At 40.7% G+C, this 16,153-nt stretch overlaps 2 protein-coding genes across 3 annotated transcripts in view; one reads left to right on the top strand and one right to left on the bottom strand.

The window, feature by feature from the left end:
* hiw (highwire) overlaps positions 1–16,153 on the top strand; it is an 815,007-nt gene that overhangs the window by 197,305 nt on the left and 601,549 nt on the right. The gene's annotated exons all lie outside the window — the stretch shown is intronic.
* LOC136884266 (uncharacterized) overlaps positions 1,364–16,153 on the bottom strand; it is a 64,886-nt gene continuing 50,096 nt past the window's right edge. For both annotated transcript variants that reach the window (XM_067156334.2, XM_067156332.2), the window contains exons 3-4: positions 9,095–9,316; positions 1,364–2,488 (exon numbers count right to left, since the gene is read on the bottom strand). In XM_067156334.2, the coding sequence (XP_067012435.2) occupies positions 1,475–2,488; positions 9,095–9,316 (1,236 nt within the window). In that variant the 3' untranslated portion in view covers positions 1,364–1,474. The remainder of the gene's footprint in view (positions 2,489–9,094; positions 9,317–16,153) is intronic.

Genomic DNA, 16,153 nt, shown 5'->3' with positions numbered 1-16,153 from the left:
CATGAATTTAGATTTCTGTTGTTCAGTCCATATCAACGCCGAGCCATGAAAAAAATGGATGAACAGAAATTTATGGAAATTTGTATATAAAGTATATAACGCAATACAATCTAGGATATAAATAATTTTATTCATGCTGGGTGAAATGGTAATTTAAGGGAGGGCCTAAAATGTTATTCACCGGGCTGAGTGGCTCAGACGGTTGAGGCGCTGGCCCTCTGACCCCAACGTGGCAGGTTCGATCCTGGCTCAGTCCGGTGGTATTTCAAGGTGCTCAAATACGTCAGCCTCATGTCGGTAGATTTACTGGCACGTAAAAGAACTCCCGCGGGACTAAATTCAGGCACCTCGGCGTCTCCGAAGACCGAAAAAGTCATTAGTGGGACATAAAGCAAATAACATTATTACATTAAAATGTTATTCTCAAATATCAAAGTTATTAATGGTTCTGCCGATAAATACTGCATAACAAAATTTGTAGAGAGTACAATTTTCCATCATTTATGTTGTATACAGTTTTACCATACCAGCTTTGATAAGAGAGAAATTCATAATTTAGCATTTTGTTGCTTAGTGCATGCAACGCCGATCATCACTACATTTGAAATACTGTTCAGTCATGTTAACTGGCGATGGTGGTGATTTTGTCATGATTGTCTTTAGGTGAAAAACCATTGCTCATTAGCCCATGTCGGCAACGAAAATGGTAAAGATGGCTATCGAAATGAGAAAAGGTTGTGAAGGAACGTCGTGAAAGGAGGAAGAAGGACTCTCTTTACATTGGATCAATCAGAAGAAAACTAGATGCGAAGGCCTACAAATATCGAAAGCCCATAAAATTGATCTACAATAATATTACAGTGACTATTTTTTGTTGTAATAAGCTTTATCTGTTCTGCTGCCACTGATCTTTGATAGATGGTATTACTATTGCGTAGAACAGCCTGAATACTGGCGGGAAGTAGCTGGGGAGTTAGATAACTTTCTCTTTTAGCATACCTTTAAAAATATAATCGCACACATGCTAAGTAATTGTCCCATCAATGACAATGACTTTTTCAATGCTAGTAGTGTCATAAACACACCGATTTGTGCCTCGTTACTTGAATAACATTGTCCTCAAAAAATACAGTCTGCCATTGGTAGCCCGCCAGTCAGTCAGCCAGTGCCATTTCCTGTGCAGTCCACTACATGTGGTAGTGATATTTTGGTTATAAATAATTCTTATAATTTAGTTACTGAGATGATGCTAATTTAATACTACTCATTGAGGAACATATTGTAAGTTCACTAACATACTGGATGGGATTTTTCTCCATTTTCTGGAATATAACTCTGCATCCTGCCAATAACAAAAGAGCACTTAACAAGATGAATAAACAATTATTATTTTTTTCATTTTTGTTACATATAGGCTAAAAACACTACAATCTATTCACATGCACATTCATCGTAATGCAGTATGAATTAACAACTAATCCTTATCATCGATGGGCTCTGCCCTTTCTACTATCACATGGAGTTCTGTTTCACGGTATGTCCTTCCATCTGGCAGTACAATGCCCATGGTGTGTGCATTGCCTGGGTTTTTGACTTTGTTCTTGTTAGGCACAGTAACCCACCGCTTTCCTCTTGTACGCTGCCGTCGTCGCCAACAGCAAAGTGCTATCAGTGCAATTCCTAGCACCAATAGCCCACCACATATTGTAACTACGAGCACGAGGGTTCCGCTCCAACCGTGGAGCGATCCACATCCTGCTTCATTAGCCTCTATAAGCTGCTTCGTTGTACTATCTAAACACAATACTTCATCGACAGTTACCTTCAGCTGGGACAACCACAGCTCTAAAATATCACACATGCACAAACGAGACACTGTCACTTTTTCAATGCGAGCCTCAAACGAAGTTTCATTGAAACTCAGAGCTCCAGCTTTGAAACTGTGCAGGGTATTATTGTGGAACACAAACTCTTGCCGACCTTTCTCCCGAAGAGTGTAACGTTCCACAGAGAAGCCGAGGAAGGCTCCTGGATCCACTGAGGGGAAGATATTGTCTTGTATTACAACTGCTCCTTGTGTGGATATCCTCAGTGCCTCACCCTCCATATGGCTTATATTACAAGCAGTGATGTGGACAGTGTGGGGTCCTCGTACGAGGAGACTAGAACTATGGAGACGCACAGCTGACACACGCTCAAACCGCACTTCCGATATCACTTCCAAATCTGTCACAGCACGACTAGGTAAAGCTTTGACTATACTGGTTCCGACAAAAGACAGTTTGCGCACTACGAACTTCTTGAAGGCTTGCGCATTAACGGTATTCAAGGTACAGTCTCGTAACTCAATGTGTTCCAATGATGAAAGACTAGCAAATGCAAAGGCCGCAATGGTGTCGACTCTGACGTCACGCAGCCTGATGGCACGTAGATATCCTCGGAAAGCGTAACTTGGCAGCTCTGGTATGTAGCTTTCTTCAATCTTCACCTAGACAACAAAATACAAAAACATATCAGATTTTATATTCACTGGAAAAGTTGAGGATCAGGTATGATAAAAGTCTATGAATGAATATTTGTTCCTGAATTTTATTTTGTATTTTTTTTCTCACAAATATAAAATGAAGATGTTGAAATTTTGAAAACAGCTAATGTATCCCTTAGTCACACTTGGAGTATATCATAACAGAGTTAACATTGTAAAAATAATTTTGACTGAGGATATGATTAAAGGTTAATGAACATAATAAATTTTCAAAAATAGAGACTGTTGTTAAGGAGAGTTTTCTTTCTCTTCGCGTAGCAACAAAAGTGAAAAACATATCAGATTTTATATTCAGAGGAAAAGAGGAAGATCCTTTAATTCCACACAATTTTCTCAGTGTTTTATTTGTTATTGTGTATATGTAACATTTAAACTTTTATACTGAAAATGGCTTTTAGATAAGCCGAAACATGTCTAGACATTGTCCCATCTAACACAATTGGACATTTTGGTACTGAAAAGGAGAATAACATAAAGATTTTTCTATTTGTAAAGTGATAGTCGTCAATATGGAATGTGATTTATGACATCCAATGGTAATGCCATCCAGGCTAGCAAGAAAGCAATCCTTTATTGTAATTTTGAAGATAAAGGTTGCTAAATTAGGTAAAGATTTAGATTTCTTGAAAAAAGCCTTACTAATGAAGTCACACCCATTTTTTTTTTAATTTACTAAGAAAACTCATAGGGACACTGCTAAAACCCGCGCCACCCAACGGAAAACTGATAAAATTTGAATAAGAGAAGAAATCAGTTAAGAAACATTTTCACACCGAAGTTTAAAGTTAGGGTTGCCAGGTGTTCCAAAAATCGCGTATGTACCGGATTTTCCTATTTTGACTCGGATACACGGATACGAGCTGTCCGGGACACCCAGTGTCCTGGTTTTGGAATATAAATGATAAAATACATGGATATATTCTCATTTGTAACCATTAAGTATGTGTTTCAGTACTTCTTTTCAACTTCAGGAAATATTCATAATAATGAGGGATAGTAGCGCCATTTTTTATACTCAATACAGGAATGTTCATATCAACACCAACAGTATAAGTACAGTAGACAGTAAACCTAAACGTTTGGAGTTGTTCTGATTTTTTGCCGAAACCTTTAGAATTGTTTTATCCACAAAAAAAAAAATCGGGCAGCCCTATCTTACGTTAATGCTTCGTAAAGTAAATCTAAAGTACTTTTCTGATAGACATTATTATTTTGTTTTCGGAACAGAGATGTTCATAATAACATGAACTTTGTCTCGGTACATTGGTAGAAAACTCATAATTTTCGGAATACAACTCCCTCGGCTAAAATATTTTCTGTGTCAGAGTAGAGGAGTGTGTGTACCGATCTGGCCCAGTTTGTCGGAAAACAACCTGTGACCCGTCTTAATTCCTGTTAAAGGCGATAGAATCTGTTCCACATCCAGCATTTTTATGTAAAGAACACTTGAGGGCAACATTTCTTTGTCTACTGTCGTGCTAAATCCTAATGTGCACTTGCAAGCCAACCATGTAAAGTATAATCGTAGGCAAAGAAAAACTTACGCACCTCTAGTATAGGGATTTCTGGTCGCTTAACATGGACATTCCAACCCCATCCCTCCCCCCCACTAAGCATGCATTCGTCCGAGGTGAGGAACGCACCATTAGCTTAGTGTGAGGTCATACTTCTGATATTTTGTCTCGAAGTTACTTCTTTTAAATTTCCCTTATATACTTACGAACTTTTGTTAATAGAACTCCTTACATTATATTTATTTCGGTAGTGATCACTGTCATTTGCTAATCAGAAGCAAAGAGTTATTTATTTTCGATTATTGAACACAATTGCATATGACTGGTAAGTTTATTTCGGCAGTATTCGTTCATTATTATTATTATTATTATTATTATTATTATTATTATTATTATTATTATTATTATTATTATAAAACTGCCTTATCCGTTCCGGATATTGGCTGTCATCATGGCTATTATTGGATTGTTCATTGCTGTCCTGAAGAGTTGGACAGAATTTAAATTGAAGCATTATCTCAGGTTGACCAAACAGGAAGTTATCTTACCATCTAGTTTCCTGTATAGTGTGACTTGCAGGAGCCAGTATTTTTGCTCATAAATTACTAGATATATTCCCGCTTCCGCTTTCTTTCTAACCTCTATGACCAACTGAGATTAAAAATCTATCCTATGAAGAAGAACCTCCTCATTTGTGATAAAGCTCGGTCCATCAAATCGTCAAAATCCATCAGTAGACGCACATTTCGAAGGCTTCGATGACATATAGGAGAGCTGAAAATGCGTAACATCTTGTTGAACCCCACTATCGGCAGCCCTGAAAATGATTTTCCGTGATTCCCCATTTTCTCAGCAGTCAAATACTGGGGCTATACTTCAATTAAGGCCATGGTCGCTTTCCTATCCCTTCGTCACCATGGTATCAGGGCGGTGTAAAAAAAACCACAGCATCTTACAGTCTTCTTTTTTTCTCTCTAAGTCTAGGATCAGGTCTTGGGTGTGCCATAAGTATTTCATCTTCATGCAGGCAGTTCTTACTCTCTCGAGCCTACATGACGCTGTCTTATGGAGACGATGCTTGTTGTTTAAAGGGGCCTAACATCTAAGGTCACTCCCCCCCCACCAATCGCCGCTACTGACAGTACCAATAGCTCGAAGTTTGCAAGACCTTAAGTTTCTTGTTGCTCGGTGTGTCAAAATATACGGTCTTCAGCAAGACGCGACGTAAAACAAATAGCAAAAAAAACCAACAAGCATTATCATCATCAATTTTTTGGAGAAAATATTACATTTTTATTCCATTTTAGCCGGCTGAAACTAGCAATTATTTTTTAAAAAAGCCATTTGTACAAGCGCTGTTGTCTTATCAGATAATTCTTCTTTTCATTTTCTTTAATCATCGCCAAAATTATTAGCCGAAATACACACAAAATGTCCTTCGTCCCGGCTAACCTATTTGTATACCTGCACAGCAAATACTGGAGACTTTGCCTGTGCTATGAGAAAGGGTACCACGGCTATATTTTTTTTTGCTAAGGTCATGGACACTGAGGTATGACCACTTTGCTGCGTGCATTCCTCAGTCTGGCAGTCTCTTTAGTGTGTTAGTTTTTAGTGTATAGTCAAATACTAAATGGTTTTAATTGCATAATCTGGCTGTATTCCTTTTTAATTGTAATAAATGTGTAATAGTGTTCCTTTGGTGAAAGTTTTGTTGTATAGTGTTGAATTAAAATCTCAAAAAACAGTTATTACCGCATTTAAGTTGGTAAACTAATCTTTACTTCTCTGTCGAAATTCGCTTAGAAAGCCATTTTGTGGCCTTTTTTTAAAAAAAAAATTATGTCTATACCTCCTCCCACTATCCTCCACTAGGCCTATATCTCACAAACCCGGGTACTGTTTGTTGTCTGTATATTTCTTTGCCCCTGCACTTTTAATTCCCAATCGCCGCTGCTGGGTACTGTGTCGTTAGTGTACTAAATATTGTTGATAACTTGACTTCAATACCCTGGTGAACATCATCTAGAACTTCTATTTCGTGTCTGGTATTGCACAACAAAAAATAACTGTGAAGTATACACTCAGAGAAAATATAAATGGTACTACCGCAACCTTGCCATCCTCATTCTATTTACGTGTATATAGCAGGGCGAGTGTCATTCAAAAGACGGTCCCATCTGTGTAGGTTGTATCCGGCAGAGATACATTTACACCATGCGGAAAAATCGAAATATAATATTTCTGTTTACCGGAGGTAAATTGCACTAAGTTTATTTCTTACGAAATTCTTATGAAAAATATGTTTACTGTATTTTCTCCACCCTATTCCGGGGTGCGGAACACTACCTTCTATGCGCACTAATAAGCAAGTTAGCCAGTTTGAGGTAAAACAAATCAAAGAAATGATCAAACTTTGAAAAGTAGGTATTAAAAAGTCGAAAAATATGTGTAATATTTCATGTAAAAGAAATTTACGAAGATTTTCATTGATAAACGGCCAAGTAAAAGAAAACTGAGACATCATTTTAGCTCTCCTATAAAATTGCATATTTGTGACATGGTGACTTTTACTTCCGGCTAACAGATTTGTCCTCGAGGGTACCTTCCTACAGAACAAGACAGGATAGCTTTGACAAAAATGCGTGAAAACTGCATTCGGCGCTTTCCTTTGTTTCTTGGTTATGGACATGCATGATACATTGTCGTTCAATTTTCCTTGCGTCCTGGTACTGCGCAGGTAAGTTTTAAATCTTCTCAATCAATTGTCCTTTATGAAGTTTTGAATGGAATCAGATCTAATTAATAAAATATCCATATAACTCACTGGTGGTAGAGATTAAAGAAAGAAAACCGAAATTTCTCAGTGGGCTCCTCAGTCTTCCCCACGGGTTGGTACGCACGAGTAACAGGTACTACATTCTGAGCTACAAACATTCGTCGTCGAACTCTCTGAAACAGATGCATGTTCAGTACTTATGATTGTAGTAGGCTAAATTTGTAACATAAGCACAATTGCTCTACCACTTTGAAGCTTCAGAACAGCACCACATTTTGCAAGAGTAACCGCGAACGGAACAGATGTTTATTGTCAGGCCTTGAGACTTGATAGGTGCATACGCGGCAGCCATGTTTACCTCTCCCACGCATCGACGCGACTTCTCGTCAGACAACCAGAGTAATGTGGGGACAAAAATTCCTTGGTATTGCTAGGGTTAATTACTATGATGAACAATTCTCCCCCTATTTCTTTTCTTGTTATCTCGTTTTTAATCTTTCTTCTCCCTGTTTGTGGGGATAGCTGGGCATCCCCGCAAAAAGTGGGGGTGGGGGGTTGCTCGAGCACCGTAGCACCCCCGAAGTCTGCGCCCGCGCTTATACCATAATAATTAGTAGTGATGGGCAAATGATATCCGTGTTCGAGCGCGATCGAGCCGACCCGATACACGCAGACTTTCGAGCCTGTTCGAAACAAGCTCGAGCAGTCACGTGACCGAAGGCGAAGTCTGACTCGGGCTACAGCGCGAACGTGCAGATAAGCAAACCGCACATGAAGTGAAGCACCGTTCACGCAGGTGTGTGTATGATATTGATAACGAAGATGCGTGCTGTCACATATTACTACATTTAGTCATTGGCGTATATCTTATGGGATATGGCGAATAAAGATTGCCCATAAAATTAGAAGGCTTAGATTATGATAATATGCTATGAAAAGGACAAAGCATATATCCGTAATATTCCCCGCGTATTAACGGAAGTATTTCCTCCCAAGGCAGTACTTGTGTATCTTGTTAACAACTGTACGTTTGACGCAAAATTATGAATAAAAAACCAAACCATACCCCCGTGGCGCAACAGCCCCGGCCATGGCCTACCAAACGACCGCTGCTCAGTCCGAAGGCCTGCAGATTACGAGGTGTCGTGTGGTCAGCACAACGAATCCTCTCGGCTGTTATTCTTGGCTTTCTAGACCGTGCAAAGTCATGAATACGGCAATATTATTCTTACAATGCCATGCTGTGGGCGGCTAAGACAGCCGTGCAGCGCGGCAAGCGAAGTTCTCCTTCTGTGCTCAATGTTGGGCGGGGGGGGGGGTAATTCACTCCTTGGGAGAGAATTGCCCTTTTTGCTCGTATAGAAGAATATTAGTAAGAAAGGATTGACATCTCATCAATCGTGTACACAAATACATTTATAAATATTATTATGCAGCAATGTTACTGTCTGATTGCATGAAATATATATATGAAAATCAAAAGTGACTCGAGATTTCAATCTGTAGGCCTATCCAGGTCAATCGGTCCAGTAGTTTTCGAGCCCATCTGGAACAAACAAAACAAGACACCATCTTATGGTGTTAAAAATCTTGACCCTGCCTGCAATCGAACCCGGGACCCCTGTGTCCAAAGGTCAACACGCTAACCATTCAGTCATGCAGCCGAGCGAGAAATGTGTCAACAACTGAAGATAAAATATCATACATTTTTAGTCTTATAACCATTCAAATATGTAACAATTTCAACACGTGTAATGGTTTCCTTTTTCTGTATTTATACGGCCCAAACAACACATTTTAGTAGGCAATTGGTTTATTCGGATGGAGGCATTTGTAACGAATCATCGCACAAACGCAATTTTTGACTGTCTCTAATATATAGGTATGGGTCGAAATTATATTACGTACAAAAGATACGGAAGTAACAATAAACAGAGGACGAACCGGAACTGTCCAGCATAATACTCTTACACATCCTTCTCAGCTTTTCTGGGAGTTAGTAACAGCAAGGTGCTAGGTTGCGGCGCACAAAAAGGCTCGCGCAAAGCTCGAACTCTTTCGAACTCTGACGTCATCTGTTCGAGCAGCTCGAGCCGGGCTCAAGCACGTCACTATTTTAGTCTTCAGAAATGAACGTCGCATTCGCTAGATGGCAGTACCATCAGTCTTCCACCTTGTATTCAACATAGCACTGCCCTGTCTTGTTCTAAGTTCAAAAGGTCTCTGGCTCAAAAGTAAAGGAATAGTATACTGTACCTCAGGTACTGTGGAAGGAACTTCTCCATCTGACTCGAGAGGTCTGCTGAAGGCTCGAGGCGCAACCTCCAGTCTCCGTATGCGGCGCAGCTCGACCTTCTGTAAGAAGCGGAGATCGTGCAACGCATCCTCCATGACAAGCACGTGTTCGCAGTCCACCACACGTAGTAATGTGAGGTGGCTGGGGACATGGAGGTGACCCCGAGATCGTACGATCACTTCCTGAAACAAGATAACAAACAGAAGAGGTGAATACTCTTTGATCCTCCACAGTTACAAAAACAAATCGTTCCGTTGGTCAGGAAAATATTGTATCTCCTCTTTTTCCTCTGACTTGCCACTAATAAAGGTGGTCTAATTTGTTTTGATACTCCACAGCAGGACCGTTTTAACGTGATGGCGAACGAGAAACCAAACAAATTCTCAGTGCTTGCCAAAGGCTAGTTAAAATATTTCATAACTAGTGCTGGATCTACTGTATAATATTTACCTCCTCTCCCTAAAAATGAATAAAAGGCGCCTTACACTGCAAGGTTTTTTTTTTTGGGAGGGGGGGGGGTGTTGCCAAATAATGGAAGTGTTAAATATGAAAATAAAAATCCACAGCCTTTTTCCAGTCATTTGACCGGGTCATGAATGGAATTAATGAAGCCCCCATCTAGCAGCGAGGATAGGACTTGTGCCGGCTGCCGAAGCATGTCGCACTCCTCTGGGACAGTGAAAAATGACTGACAGATGAAATGAAATTATATTAGAGTGTTGCTGGAATGAAAGATGACAGGGAAAACCTGCCCCACTTCCGCTTTGTCCAGCACAAATCTCACATGGTGTTATCGGCATTTGAACCACGGAACGCAGCGGTAAGAGGCTGGCATGCTGCCGCATGAGCCACAGAGGTCCCCACCCTTTTTTATTATTATTACTACCCTTCAGGTTCAGCCGATACCGTCGGATACAGCAGGAAATCTCAGCTCAATACTGCCTTTAGTTAATGTTCTGGAGATGGGCACACTCAGTCTGGTTAGAAATGAGAAAGAAAGCTAGGCAATTTTCCCAGGCGCCGCGCCCGCTAAGTCCATTGGCTCCATTTCAGGCAGGAAAATCAGGTGGGGATCACTTTTGCAACAGTCAACGGTTTCCCACTAAATGCAGCTTCTTTTTTTTTTTTTTTTATCACTGTAAGCGGGAAATCTAGAGATTTTTGAGTGTTCATCTGACGATTCTGCTTTTACATTTAACTGTTAATATATTAGAGCCATGAAGAATGAAAGAAAGTATGAAATAACGGGGGGGGGGGGGAATTTCCGGAGACCGAAACTTAGGTGTCAGTAGCAAAAACACAGTTGCCGCGGCAACCTGCCGCCCGGTATTTCTGCACCCCTATTCTATTAAGGTACGGTAATTCAATATGCATTACTATATCGTGTATTTGCCACGATTTATTTCAAAGAAAGAAAGTAAGAAAGTTTGTGTGTAATGGAATATTTTTCTCTCTCCCATTATATTTTACTTCAGCTATGAATATTTTCTAGCGGTTTCCGGACAGGTTTTTAACTGATTTCTGTCGGGATTTTAAACTTATTCAGCCGATTTTTAAAAATTGAAATCGGTTACAACACTGGTGGGGATAGGCTAGGATTTGGAAGAAGGCAAACGTGGCCTTTAGTTAGATACCATTTGCGTGGAGTTGTACTTCACGGAAAAGAGTTCCGTGGATAGCTGAGGACTAGGCCCCTATTCAGTTGCCCTCCCTGTCCCATCCAGCCTTGGTGTGCCAGATTTTATATATCTGGCAGAATCAGGAATCCAATCCAAGACCATCGAGATCTCAGTCTCACTACGTAGGGCCTTACCCCGAGACCATGATACCTTTTTCTAGCATTTTAACGGTTTTCGGACGTCAGTAGGACAGGAAAGTTACGGTTTGAGATATGAGTAGTGCTGAGAAATGACATTCAGACCACAACTTTTTGACCCAGTGAGGAGAGAGAAGGCAAATGATCTCACGCCTTTTCCTGCCTTCTACTGCGCATTACGGTTTACGGCATCGACGTCTGTTTTTCATAACCACATAACGACATAACCTTTGTGAGGATCCAACCAATCTCCTGGCTGAAGACTTAACAGATAGCTAAGATATGCATATTCTTAACCGACAGACAGATAAGATATGAATATTCCGAACGACGGAAAGAAACACTCGTTGATTATTAATCAAGCAATATGTAGCCTCTTATCTCTGAAACAGTCAACAGCATTTATCCACGGAAGTAAACTGTTTCAATGACACTGCGGGCGAAGGATACAAGTTTCCTCAGTGATAAAAAAAAAAGACGAAATCTACATGTGGGGCGGTCATCGGCAGCTTGGGAACAAAGAACTAGCGGGAGCAGTAGCAGTGACATGTCTATCTGATGTCACCCTCCTCCCACGCACAGAGGAAGTACGAGCTCATCACAGCTCAGCGTGTCACACCGACTGCGTGATCGTCCCATATGGAGACAGGAAGAAAGTAAGTCAAGTCATCAGACTTCATTTACTGGTACTCTCCAAGCCACTCAGCCCTGAGGCGAGCGTGCAAGACGCGTCTACTTTCGATATGAAGAGGGTCACCGTTTCCATCGTGCCTGTAGAGAGCAATGTTTTGAAATCTCATATTGTTTTATCAAACCCATAAACAAGACAAATGCACATTCATTTTTAGTACTGTTTTGCAAATCTAGCATTAACTGGTTCGATACAGTACAGAGCTGAATGTCCCCCTAGACGTGAACAAACTAAAGTCCAAGAGTCACTCTTTCCTCATATTTTTAACTCTGGAAATTGATGATTCTTATTGCCAGAATTATCAGTCTCCTCACAAAATAAATATAATTAGTATGGTTTGTTCATACAAGAAGCTTCAGATATGTGGGTCAACAGCACAATGTACTCCGTATGTCTTCAAACATCGCCTAGTACATACATATATTACATCAGAGAATGATATGCGTTTCAGCGTTCCGTCTGCAAGTGAATGTGAATTAACCGCAAGCCTCCACAATCCTCGCAGCTAGCTGTACAGTTCTTATCGCTCAATCGTTGAAAACCGAGTCCATTATTCGCCTACGTAACCTTTTTATACAAGTTGTTTTACGCCGCACCGACACAGATAGGTCTTATGGCGACAATGGAATAGCGAAGGGTTAGGGGTGGGAAGGAAGCGGCCGTGGCTTGAATTGAGGTACATCCCCAGCATTTTCCTGTTGTGAAAATGGGAAACCACGGAAAACCATCTTCACGGCTGCCGACAGTGGGGTTCGAACCCACTATCTCCCTAATAGTGGATACTGGTGTCGCACTTGCAGCTATCGAGCTCGGTCCTAAGTAACCTATCCTCTTCCATTTGCCTCACATGACCCCATCACCGAAGCCGGTTTATACGAATAGCTTCGTCTGTCAATTTATTCCCAACTTGGCCATTATCTCCTAATTTAGAATATCCTCCTGCCATTTTTCTCGCCTGTTTGTACCAGCAATTAGTCTCGCTACCTTCATGTTTCATTATGAGGTGTGCAACCAAACTAAGCCACAGACTCTGTTGCAAATAGAGGATTGTGGTTAGTTAAACACATTATTATTATTATTATTATTATTATTATTATTATTATTATTATTATTATTATTATTATTATTATTATTGAGCATTGGAGGCACTAGAGATGTGAATATAGAGGAGAATAGAACAAGTGGAATGGGAATACCGGGTAAGGAATGAAGAGTTACGGTGAAAACGGAACTATGTTGCAAATCATTAGGAGGTGGCTCCATGGCTAAATGGTTAGTGTGCTGGCCTTTGGCCACAGGGGTCCCGGGTTCGATTCCCGGCAGGGTCGTGAATTTTAACCTTAATTGATTAATTTCGTCGGCACGGGAGCTGGGTGTATGTGTCGTCTTCATCATCACTTCATCATCACGACGCGCAGGTCGCCTACGGGTGTCAAATCAAAAGACCTGCATTTGGCGAGCCGAATTTGCCCTTGGGCACTCCCAGCACTAAAAGCCATACGCCATTTCATTAGGAGGAGGAAAATGAACTGGATTGGACACTGTTTGAGGAAGGACTGTTTACTGAAAGAAGGAACAGAAGGAATGGTGAAAGGCAAAAGAACAAGAGGAAGGAAAAAAATATCAAATGCTGGACATCAAAGGAAATAAAATATTCGGAAATGAAAAACTTGGCTATGGACACTGGACAGGCAAAAGTGGAAGAGCTTTATCACATGACAAGACCTGCCATAAAGCAGAATACCCGAATGAATGTATATAGTGAACCTCCGTGGCTTAGGCGGCAGTGCTCCGGCCTCTCACCGCTGGGTTCCATGGTTCAAATATCGGTCACTCCGTATGAGATTTGTGCTGGACAAAGCGAAGGCGGGACAGGTTTTTCTTCGGGTACTCCGGTTTTCCCTTTCATCTTTCACTCCACCAACACACTCCAATATCATTTCATGTCATTTGTCAGTCATTAATCATTGCTCCAGACGAGTGCGACAGGCTTGGGCAGCCGGCACAATTCCTATCCTCGCCGCTAGATAGGGAATTCATTCATTCCATTCCTGACCCGGTCGAATGATTGGAAATAGGTTGTGGATTATTTTCTGGATCTTTATATGAATGGTCAGTGGTTTAGAGGACCCCAGGTTCGATTCCAGATCAGTTCGGGAATGTTTAATGGCGTCTGGTTAATACCTCCGGTTCGGGTGCTGGGTATTTGTCTTAGCATTCGCTTCTTCATTTACGAATAACACATCCTAAGTTCGATCTGGAAGTGTGGGGGAGGGGGAGTGGAAATAGTGGAAATGTTAGTTGTAGTAGAAGTTGATGATGATGATGATGATGATGGTGGTGGTGGTGGTGGTGGTGGTGGTGGTGGTGGTACGGACTAATAATCTCAAATGTCCGTAGCTCCTGAATGAAGCGACATAAACAATAATTGTAAAAAAAATCTGTACTTCGCACTTACATTAGTACCAACTGAAGCAGAGCCAGTGCAGAAATAAACACGTATGATACTGAACAGGAGTTTACGACGGCTGTGTTTGATGTTGAACCAAAACTTACGACATTTCCGTACTTTTATTTATCGGCCAGTGAATGTGCTTGCCTTCGTCTCCTTGACCTTGGCCATTAAATGGACCATGTCATTAAACATTATAAATCAAACATATCGGCAACTGTTTCGTGCGTGCCACGAATAGTGATAAGGAATGAAGAATTGTTTCCCATGGTATTTGTACGTCATTAACATTACATACATACATACAAACATACATACAGTACAAAATTTTACATTAAAATACAGAATAAGAATAATATGATTAAGAACCGGACCGAAAAGCGACAATATTGTACATCACCAAGTAGTCGACGTGGCGGTGATGGAGACCCTGAATCACCATCATTCCGATTTCCCATATTGCAATATTTATAGACTCGTCAGCAAGCGTCATAATCTAATTTAAGAATGTTGTTTCTGTTTATTTTTGTAAAAATTCCACGGGGTGTTCTAACCCTCCCCCCTCAACAACCCCACTACCCACGTTTAGGCTACGCCTACGGTGAATTAGGAATGGGATGCTACGGGGGGGGGGAGGTAAATGACCTAGTGATATCAAGCGGTAGTGTAAGAAGGTGGTCCAAAGAGTAAAAGCCATAGAAAAACGAACAGTTAAAAACAGAATGAGAATAATAGAATTCTGTAAAATAAGTAAGAACATGACAACAATGACCAAAATATTAACTGGAAGGGAAATGAAAGGTTAATTCGGTGACTGGTGGGATTGCCTTACACAAAAAGGTACGTAAAATCAGTGGAGTTTATGTAGTAAAGATATGGAAGTGTCACACCACTTAAAAGACTGCAAAGAAACAAGAAAAATCAGAGGAAAATAATCTTATATAGATGGAAAAGAGAGGGCTCAACTTTTTGTTATTAAACAGTGAATGGAAGAAACTAGGGAGGTTAGCAAAATTATCTTCTTTCCATATACCATACTACTAACCACCACAGAAACACGCAATAGTTACCTACTGAACAAGATTGCAAGTAATTTTAGAAACACGAAGTACCTTCGAATACATCTACCTTGTAGCATAGCCGATCGTCATTCCAAGTTAAATAACACACTAATATAGATTTTTATTGTAACTTCACTCACAGGGTCACTCAATTGTAGCCTGATTTCGTAATCTATATCAATAAATGGTAATCGGAGTGTAGCGAATATCGTATCGTGACCTAAGGACTTCGTTGCATCTCTCGTAAGTTGATGCCATTCTGTATGATCTTGTGTCTTCTGGACAATAGTTCTCTGTGATAAATTAGTATCCAATCTGATAAACCCGTCCTTTTGCGACCCGTCCTCTTTAACTTTTGTCTTTCTTGGACAGTTTTTCCAGGTTGTCATCCTTTATCCTCATAATGTGACAAAAGAATTTCATGATATATACAGCGGTGTATCGCTTCGTAACCTTTTACCTTTCCTTGGATATAATCCATTTTGAATACACGCTGTACTGACGCAGGTAGATATGTGTTGTCGTCGTCACCTTGCATGACGACATAACTTGATGTTCAGAACATGTTTGTACTTTCAGTATTGTTTGTTCTGTCGCATACTGTACATTTATTGTTAAAATTTTGGGTTCGAATCCCACCGCCGGCCACCCTGAAAATGGTTTACCATGGTTTCCCATTTTCACACCAGGCAAATGCTGGGGCTGTACCTTAATTAAGGTCACGGTCTTTACCTTTTCAATCCTAGCCCTTTCCCACCCTGACGTCACCGAAAACCTCCGATGTGTTAGTGCGACGTTAAACCACTAGCAGCAAAAGTGAAAGAAAGCAACAAACTTACTAATACTATAACGTTTTTATTCCGTTCCTGAAGGGACGGCGGGCCTCATAGACGGTAACAAGGAGGTTTGTATCGGAGAAGGAGATGTGCGGAGAAGGTGACAGGGTTGGCGGCCGGGGCCTATACTTTTTTTTTGCTAGGGGCTTTACGTCGCACCGAC

This window comes from Anabrus simplex, chromosome 12 (genome assembly GCF_040414725.1).
Source record: "Anabrus simplex isolate iqAnaSimp1 chromosome 12, ASM4041472v1, whole genome shotgun sequence".
Taxonomy (NCBI): domain Eukaryota; kingdom Metazoa; phylum Arthropoda; class Insecta; order Orthoptera; family Tettigoniidae; genus Anabrus; species Anabrus simplex.
This window is presented reverse-complemented; position numbering and strand designations above follow the sequence as displayed.